Source organism: Drosophila subobscura, chromosome A, assembly GCF_008121235.1.
Source record: "Drosophila subobscura isolate 14011-0131.10 chromosome A, UCBerk_Dsub_1.0, whole genome shotgun sequence".
NCBI classification, from domain to species: Eukaryota; Metazoa; Arthropoda; class Insecta; order Diptera; family Drosophilidae; genus Drosophila; species Drosophila subobscura.
In genome coordinates, this window is record NC_048530.1 from 3,756,398 (window position 1) to 3,766,250 (window position 9,853).

Genomic DNA, 9,853 nt, shown 5'->3' on the forward strand with positions numbered 1-9,853 from the left:
CCGCTGAGCGGTTTTTTTTTTGGTGTATTTTTTGTTTGCAAAAGTATTTAAAACAAAAGTGCAACGGAAATAGTTAATAACAAAATATTAGTCGTCCGTCGGTGTAGTCGGTGTGCGGTCGGTCGTTTGTTCGCCAGTCCACCACCCTCCTCCTCCTCATCCACTTCCACGCTCGCCTCTAGTTTTGCTCAACAATTTATTTTTAAAGAAATAACCCGAACAAACCATCAGTTGAAGAGGGGTGCAGAGCGAGACGCCAGCACAGAGCAGAGCAGTGAATAGTGCGGCGCGTAGCGGCATAATATATATTTCTTTCTTTTTTTTCAAACTTTCAAGTGCAAATAAAATTACTGTTGTTTTGTTCCTCTCACAAACGTTGTGGCACAGTGTATGTTAGTGTCTGTGTATATGTATGCATGCGTAAGCAGCAATTAACCAAAAGGTGGAAAGAGTACTGCGCTACTAACAGAGCCATTAGTAGACGGCGTCGCACAACTAAATTGATTTTTCACCGGTCACCTAACCTCAAAAGCCCCTGCCGGTGTTAAGGGGGGTTCAGAGGCACAGCTGTTGCATACAACAAAACAACAATACACTCACGACCGAATAACGTGGATAAAGGAGAAGACGAAAAATAAGAAGACACACAGACACAATATGGATATCGATTCACTGAAAAATGAATGGGAGGAACTCAACAAGGAGTTCACGGAGCTGGAGGTAAGTTAAATGAGAAGAGCCCAAGGTGTGTTGTTGTGTAGGGTGGAAGGGTCATTGCCACTCTTTTGAGCTTGCATGTTTTGTTCTCCGTCTGTTACGCGACTGCTGGGCACAAACAAAATTTTACAGCAATTAAAAGAGAGGTCGCTGGCACAAACTCCACCACCCCATATTAACACACCTTTGAGTGGAAAGAGAAGTTTTTTGTTTGAGCAGTACATATTTACAGACAGACATGTGTACATATGCACATCATCTCTGTATGCTTTTGCTTATGCTTGAATATTTGTATGTAGATATGTATGCCTGTTGTATTGCCATGATGGCTTTCACCTTGACCAAACAGCTGCTTATAATTCACCACCTTTTCTCGCTCTCTATCTCTTTCTCTGTCTCCCGCTCTCCATCTATTTTGGCGACAGAACTGCAACAGACGATACATCGAGCTGCTGGAGCAGCTGCACAGCCGCCAACAGATATGCTTCAATGAGATCAAGCATCAACGGTATCGCATGAACCAAATAACGGCATCATTAAGACAGTGAGTATACCCTTGAAAAGCATTTCCTCTTTCAAATGGATCATGTAACAGCGCTGTGGGATCTGCAAGACGAACAAATTCCTTCTTGCATGTTCGTTGAATGTTGTTGCCATGTTCAATTGGAATTTGACTTCAATCAATTAGAAGCCATTTCATTTCTAATCAGTCGCAGCGCCTAGCACTGCTGTCGCACACGCATTTCAGGCACTTCAGGCCCCGCCGCTTATCAGAAGGTGGGGAGCACACAAGTCTTACGGCAATTAGCCAGTTATCAGCTGGGGGTGGGTTCGCTTTATCAGTGGGAGAAACAGGGGCTACAACAACAACAACAACAGCAATATATGTACATACATTGCTATACACAACACAGCGACTTTTACAACTGATTTCCCAAGTGATAAAAACTTCTGATAAAAATACAGCGCCCTAGACTTTGCTCTGGCCTTTCTCAGGTGTTTTGCCCCACACCCCTCATAAAAACCTAACTGTTTGCTGACAAGGCGACTAGGTGGAGGAGAAACTTCGAGTTGTATTTACTCGAACCGAAAACTGCCCAGCCAGCCAGCCAGCCAAGCAGCTGATTGACCGACCAACTGACCGACCGAACTGGCTGCCCTTGACCTCTGTCCAGCCAAGGCAAAATCACAGACACAGAGCCACAGCCACAGCCAAAAGCACAACACGCAAGCCAAGCAAAAGCAAAAGCACAGTGGCGCACAGTGTGACAAAGCAGTTTGCTTGTGACGTACATTTGTATGTACGCATATGTACATATGTATGTTCAAGTACATATTTCATAAGCAAACTCCAGCTACTAAAACTCCACAAATATTGTAACGAATTAATGATTTGGCGGACCTTAAGGACACCTATAAAAGTGGATCCTACATCGTAGTTTGATTAATATTATTTGCCATGCCATTTTTGATTGAATTCTACGTTAAGGGAGAAATGAGGGAGAGTTTATTGAACCGTAGCCGTAGGTGCTGAATGATTTATTTGTATTTCTGACCTTGAATCGCATGCAAATTGGTTGCCGCCTCAATGCTCTTTTGACCCACTGTACATGGCATTGTTATTGCTAGCAGCGTGTTTTCTTTTTTTGTTTGCTTGTTCCGTTCCGTCGCCCCTTTTACGCGTTGCGAAAAATGTCGCTCTGGCGCTCACCTACTGAGACACTTTTGCTCTCTCTCTCTCTCTCTCCATCTCTCTGGCGGCGGTGGCATCATTATTGCATATTTACATATAATCATTGTAGGATAATGATGAAACATCAGATTCTGTGTGGGGCATGTGTGTGCACAATCGCTAGTACGCTTTTGTGGATTTATATAAAATTGCTTATCGCGCGCAGCGTCTTGACTCTCGCGCGCGTTTAATTGCCTTGTTTTTTGTTGATGGCTTCCCAGTCGCGTGTTCCACGTCACGTTGCAAACTTTTTGACCTCCTCAAAACACACACAGATATAATGCAAAAAAAAAATGGGAGTAGCAATAGCAAATATCAAATTATTGCTCTCTGCTCTCTCGATTAATGCGTTTCGATGCTTTGGAAAACCCCTTACAGTATTCACTTTGATTTCTCATTTCTTGCCATTTTTTTCCATTCTTAATTGAGCCACGCTTACGTACATATGACATTTGTTTACTACGACGGGCTGTTTGTTTGTTTTTGTTTTATTTATTTACTTTTTGCCTCTGAAGATATTTCCGAGCTAAAATGCAACCAAACCCACCATCTACCCTGCTGACCACCACTCAAAGTTTGTTTATTTTCCATTTCTGGATGGCCTTTAAAATGTTATTATTGAGGGGAGGGAGGGAGGCGCGCGTTTCGTGTGCGATTTCAATGTATCAATTTTCAATGTAGATTTCCCACGCGCAATTATGCATGTAGATTTTTGATATTTACATAAATGGCATTTAAAGTGCAAATTTAGGGAATATTCTTAAATGCTTTGTAATTTAAAAAACTATTTTTAATTGCATGGAAGTTTTCCACATAATCTTTAAGAGACAGCCAGACAGATTTAGATTATTGTCAAGTGAATTCGGTGATTATGTAGTGGGTGGATGGGAGTGTATGTAGTGGACAAAGGCAAGAAAAGAGTAAGCAAATCGAGCGGAAACTAATATATAATCAGGCCATTGAGTCGGCACTTTTGTGGGTTTGGTACTATGGTCATACCATTAGGCCCCATATCTCTCTATTGATTCGATTCGTTTCCAGTTGTGTGGCGTTATCTATGACTGGGCGGGGTATTAGCGGGTGTTTAAAAATAAAACATGAATTATACAAGCGATTGATAAATCGAACTGGACCCAAAAACACCGAACCACAAACCGTCCGCTTCAATGCCATAAATCTACCTTTGAAGCGGCCAATATGCGAGTAGTACGATGGTGGCACGATGCATGCATGGGCCGCACTGTTAAACACACCCCTCCACCACACCACCCACTTTGGCTATCAATTATGTATATCTAAATTGAACTTTGACGCTGAAAATTGCTCTATTCGATGGGGACAAACGGGATGGCAGACCCCGTACGAGCTGCGATTACGATTACGAGCTGCTGCTTGCTGCTCTCTCTCTCTCTCTCTCTCTCACTTTATCGTTTGATGTGAACAAATAATTATAGTCGAATTATTTACAAGGAAAAGCAAATCATGCATACGAACAAACGGTGTACTCAATCAATAAAACAATAAACATAAAGTACACACAAACATATTGGCCAAAGTCCAGTGTGTGCGTTGGTTCTATGTTAATTTATTGAGGGGGTTGGTAGCGGCTACCGATTTATTGTCTAAAAAGTAAGTACAATTTAGTGCAACGATCCTTAAACAGATCAAAGTTTTGTGTCCAGCCACGTTTAAGTAGTGCCATTTATGAGTCCAGTTTATGATTGGCATTATGCAAGAATCGTTTGTTTGATTATCTGCACAAAGATAAGATATAACGACTGGTATTAAGTCCATTTAATTGTGTGCAAAAAATTCTTTGGAACCATTCCTTATGCCAGACTTCTTACATTATATTTGATTTATTTTTTATTTTTACAGATTCAAGGGTCCTGTGGATGTGGAAGTTAAGGAGAAGGTGGATGAGCTGCAAAAGATGACCTTGAAGCGGAAGGCGCAATTGCACGAAATTGAACAATCTTTGCCAGCGAAATCGGGTCGCTATTTGCAGGTGAGATAACCCTGCCCCGTGCCCCGTGCCCCCACGTGACTCACAATCACTGGTCCAAAGAGTCCAAAACTTTCCATCAAAAGAAAAACTAACAAACAAAAGCAGGAAAGGAAGGAAATGTTAGGTGGAAAAAGTTGTTGCCAGCGCGACAATTTGCGCGGCTTGTTATGGACTTGACTCTCGGACACGACTTCTCGACTCCCTCAACTCCTCAACTGTGGACTGTGGAGTGGAGTGGAGTTTGAGTCCAAGTTGAAGTTGACCCAACCCAGACTCATGCTCATCCACTTGACTTTACTTCCATTTGCAGATAATCTTGGGCGATGTGAATGTCTCGATTCTCAACAGAAACGACAAAGTTCGCTACAAGGACGACTATGAAAAGTTTAAATTAATACTCAACGTAATTGGACTGATAATGGCGTTCTTCAATTTGATATTCAACTACAGGTAAGTGGGGTGTGTGGGGTATAAAGCTGAAGGAAAAGTAAAACGAATAGTCATCCATTTGCTCATCTGACATCCGCCTTTGTGTCGCATCTTTATGCAGAGCCCTGGAGCTGGCGTTCATTTTCCTGCTGGTCTGGTACTACTGCACTCTGACCATACGCGAGTCCATACTGAAGGTGAATGGATCTAGGATTAAAGGCTGGTGGCGCGCCCATCACTTTATCTCGACGGTGGCCGCCGGCGTGCTGCTGGTGTGGCCACAAGGCGAACATTGGCAGATCTTCCGCATGCAGTTTATGTACTTTAATGTTTACATCAGTGAGTGGAATGGCATAGCCCCCCAAGAACCGCTCTCTCCAATATCTCCACTCTAAATCCTTGTGACAGGCATTGTGCAGTATCTACAATTTGGCTACCAAAAGGGTTTGCTCTATCGGCTAAAGGCGCTGGGTGAGCGCCATAACATGGACATCACCATTGAGGGCTTCCACTCGTGGATGTGGCGCGGTCTGAGCTTCCTGTTGCCATTCCTCTTCATTGGCTATTGGTTCCAGGCCTACAATGCCTGGACCCTCTACAAGCTGGCATTTACGCCACCAGATGCACCCTGGCATGTGTCTGTGATGTCCGGTCTGTTTTTGCTACTCTTCGTCGGCAACATGGCCACCACGCTGTGGGTGGTGCCCGAGAAGATACGCGAGCGATCCAAGGAACGTTATCGTCTGCTCAGCATGGGCAAGTCCATGAAGTTGCGCAGAGAAGTGAAGGTAAATAGAGAGACTATTATACTATTTTTAAGCATATTTGTAGGCTTAGTTGTACTCTTATTTGAGCCCTAATTTAACTCCCAGTTTAGCCCCTATTTGTATCGCCTTTTACAGCAATTGATATGCACTAATGCCCATGCCTGTTGGTACTTGCTCTCCTTTTACAGAATAGCGCTAGTGACATGGATCTGGCGAGCAGCGCCAACGGGGGCAGCACAGCCCAAACAGCAACCATGACGAAAATCCCATCCGAGTCGTTGTCGTCGTCGTCGTCGTCGCAGCAGCCACCCGCCGACGAGAAGAAGGAAATTTAATCATCAACTCAACTCGTCTTGAACGTTATGAAACCCGGCATTTCAATCTATACAAATAAATCTATATTTTCGATCTATTTTTTTTTCTTCGTATTTATTAATTTTTAGAACCTTCACCTCCCGCCCCTTCAAGCTATCGGTTTAAGCTTTTTGTTTATTTTTTCTGCTCCTTTTGAATTAATTAAATAGTTATAATACAAATTGTACATTTGAAGAGAAATATTACGGAGTACATAAGCGAAACCATTTACATGCATATACTACACGTACATACATATACATAACATATACATAACATACATGTAGAGAACAATTGATAGCTGATGTTTTTTCGCCTACTTGTAAGTTGATAGAATTTGATAAAAAAAACACACGCAAAAACTAAAAAAACAAAAAGAAAACCAAACGAAAAGGAACAACTAAGAACAATTATTAAAAAATGGAATTCAACAATGAAACGTATAAATGTTTTTTTTTCTCTCTTTTTGCATATTTCTTTCTTTTTTTTTACGGAAACGAAAGACAAATAAAAAAATGCAAATAAAATCTAAAAATAAATTGTACAATTTTGTCAGCTTTATTGTGCGTGCAAACATTGCATGGCAGAGACGTAAAAATTAAAGTAAGTACTAGTATTAGCACTAGTATAAGTACTTAGTAATCATTCGATTGACGCAGCCTTTTCCTTACAGCGAGAGAGAGAGAGAGCTTAGCTCAAGGTGAATTTACTCACCACAGTGCAATCTCTTTATGGGGATCAATAGCTCGTATCTCCATCCCTTTCTGGCGCTTGTCTCTCCGCGCGTGGTGAATAAGTTGTTGGTCCTCTGCACAGCGGACAACGTCATCTTTCCAGTAAAGTTAGCTTAGCTGATGTTCCACCTTGTTTCACTGGCGGCCATTAATGCGGTTCCTCGGCCAGCTACCCCCCGCACACTCACTCCTGGGTGTGTCTGTGCAACAAAGGTTCCGTTGCCATCCTGCAATGCGGCAAAAAGCGGCGCGGTTTTTGCTGCTCCATTGCCAGCGCCCGCTACAACCGCAGAAGCCACACACAGAGGGCCTCCACCAGCCTTCGCTCGCTCGCTCTCCCTCTCCCGCTCTCTCTCTCTCTCTCTCACTTTCTGTGTGTGTCCGGATACCCGTTCTGGCCATTTGCTTGTCTGCTGCGCTGCCGCAGCCTAATTTGGCGAGAGTTCATTAATTGCGTAAACGGCGAGCGCTTTTAATTATGTCGAACGTCGACGTCCGTCGCCCAGTGGGCTGATGGCTGGTGGCTGGTGGCTGGCGGCTGGAACGAGGCCTGGTGCTGGCAACTGGGCACTGGGTGAGGGTTTTTGGGTATTTTGTGCATTTGCGGCATTGTTTGCACACTCATGTAGCACCCACCGATCACCCCCCACCCATTGCCCAGACTGCCTGTTTTTCTGCGGCAAATGGCAACAACGGAATTTACGACTTTTGGTCAACGCAGCCACAGAAACCATCAAAAAGGAAGGCAAGCGAGCGTCCAAATGGACGGGGGGCGGGGGTTAAGTCTCTCTCTCTCTCTCTCTCTCTCACTCTCTCTGGCTGTGTGTGTGGTGCAGAGCGGGGCTACGATTATCATTTATTGCAACCGCAGACCGACCGGCGTAGGCAAAAGTGTCGTGCAAATGCCATTGTAAGGGCGGGTAATTCGTTAATTTGATAAGCATACGCCACGCCCCCGCACACCCCCAACTGCACGCAACTCCCCGCTCACCAACAAACAGCTACGAAAAACACGCTGAAAAGCGCTGGAAAAACCAAAAATTAAAATGTATAAGCAAAAATCCAGCAAAGTGTTTGGCGTTGCAGGGACATTTTTAACAGTGATTTTACACAGTGGGCTGATTGAAAAGTTTTCATTTTTGGCTTGGCTTAAATGCGTTGTGTATTGTTATTAATAATAAATATTCTCTCAGGCAGCAATTTGGCATATTTTGAGAAATTTCCATTTAAAAGTTTTGAAAAAATGCATTTTCGGGCATTCAATTTGCAAACAATAATTTCTGAGGTCTGAGGAGACCTACTTGTTCTTTAATAAATATTTATTGCACCTTATAAAAATGTAAACAATTATAGTGGATCATGCCTTAATTTTAGCTGTGTCTTAAAATACATATATAAAAAAGAGTTTGCCTCTGGCTTGATGGGCCCTTCAGCGGCTATTTACTTACAAACTTGCCCACGGTTCACCTTTTTACCCGCTTTAACCAAATCATTTCCCGGCATGTGGTCTTCTGGGTACTATGACTCTTCGAACAGAATTGGCAATTGCCCCCACCCAGCCAGCCACAGGGTCCGCCGCGCTGACAATTTTCCTCTTTCATCGCTGTCGTCATTGGCCAATAATTCAGAATTAATTTATGCTCGAAAAATGGCACTTAATCAGCATTTGATTTACGCTGCCATAAGTACAGCCGATGAGTAGCAACAATAAAAAAGCAACGTCAGAGTTGTGGAAAGAGAGGCAATTGTAGGGACTATCCAGCGATTTCAAAGGGTACAGAAAGAGGCTGGAGGAAAGGGGTTTAGTTAAGGGTCTTGGGGCATAAGTAAGGCTGTTTTTAGGACTTCTTTTAGGTGCAAGTATTAAGGGAGCTTTAATTGTATTTATGTGTGTTTTTTGGTGTACAATAAAGTGAAGTCAGTTCCTTGTAGTTTAACGATTAAGAAGCATACGTTAACCTCAGCATACAATTTGCAGTGTATCAATCAGTGTTTGGCTGGTTCATAATTATGTAAATTGTGTAAATATTTGTGTAGATTTCTGTGTAGATCTCTCCCGGCTAGCCCTCATTGACGGGCCCGTCTTGGTCCATGAACGTCACAGAAGTGTGCCCCAATGTTGTCCACCAGCTGGGGATCAGCGCCATGCACGGCCACGCACAGCGGACAAATGACTCTGGTGTGGTCGTCCTTGTGGTGGATCACTGAATGATCCACCAGCTCGCTGGCCGAGTGGCCATGTTCGCCGCACACGGGACATGTGAAGCTGTCCGCCTCCAGCGTTGGTATGGGCTCACCGGCAAACATCAGCTCCTTGGTGGGTATATCCATCAGGCACTGGAACGGATGACTAGCCTGATGCTCTGCTCCGGTGATAATCTTCTTCTCATGGCACTCCTCGCACAGATCGTACGACTCGCAGCGCAAACACTTGAAGCGATACTTGGCCAGGTTGATGCGATTGCAGCCATCGCAGAACACATTCCAATACACGGCCGACATTCTGGCTTCAAAGGACACTCGTTCTAGCCAGGAATATTGCTGTGCTGTGGGAGATGTTGGTTTTAATCGAAAGGAAACGTTTTTCTCCTTACACTTTCGTTTCGATGCGTACAGCTGTTGGGGTGCTGGAAAAAAGTGAGGAATAAAAGTGAAACTGTCGACTGTTGATATGACTACTAGATGTTGGGGAAAAACAAATGAAGTGCCTCACTGGCACTACAAAAGATTGACACTAAAATGACATCAACATGTAAAGCAAGTCAAAATGAAAACACCAAAAATGTGTCCAAAAATGTTAAACAAAATGCAAAAATCGCTGAATAAATGTAATGGAAATATTAGAATCAAATGAAATCTAACAAAAGATGGAGACAGAATCCAATTAAAATGTTTTATGACGTACATGATTGGATTTCAACAATTGAACAAACCAAAAAAATAGCAAAAATATTGAAATTAATTTGTAAATTAAAATTCGTGCACAATGGGACAATGGATTTAGGGCCACGAACAATTGTTTGGCTAAAGGCCAAACAGCCAAACAGCCAAACAGCCAAACAGCCCAACAGTAAAGACATCAAAAAGGGGAATTTAATTTGCCAAAAAAAAG

General features: G+C 43.2%; 2 protein-coding genes across 2 annotated transcripts; one reads left to right on the forward strand and one right to left on the reverse strand.

Moving 5' to 3' along the window:
- The first annotated feature begins 29 nt into the window (after positions 1–29).
- Positions 30–6,065, forward strand: LOC117898339 (transmembrane protein 120 homolog). The gene is made up of 7 exons (XM_034807670.1): positions 30–720; positions 1,143–1,261; positions 4,328–4,457; positions 4,768–4,907; positions 5,008–5,225; positions 5,295–5,674; positions 5,842–6,065. The coding sequence occupies exons 1-7, from the start codon at positions 658–660 to the stop codon at positions 5,986–5,988; spliced, it is 1,197 nt and encodes a 398-aa protein (XP_034663561.1). The 5' UTR covers positions 30–657; the 3' UTR covers positions 5,989–6,065.
- A 2,605-nt stretch (positions 6,066–8,670) lies between these two features.
- Positions 8,671–9,425, reverse strand: LOC117894747 (E3 ubiquitin-protein ligase KCMF1-like). The gene is made up of 2 exons (XM_034801958.1): positions 9,336–9,425; positions 8,671–9,287 (listed from the first exon to the last, which is right to left on the reverse strand). Exon 2 carries the CDS (start codon positions 9,241–9,243, stop codon positions 8,809–8,811), a length of 435 nt encoding a protein of 144 aa, XP_034657849.1. The 5' UTR covers positions 9,244–9,287; positions 9,336–9,425; the 3' UTR covers positions 8,671–8,808.
- Between the last annotated feature and the right edge of the window lie 428 nt (positions 9,426–9,853).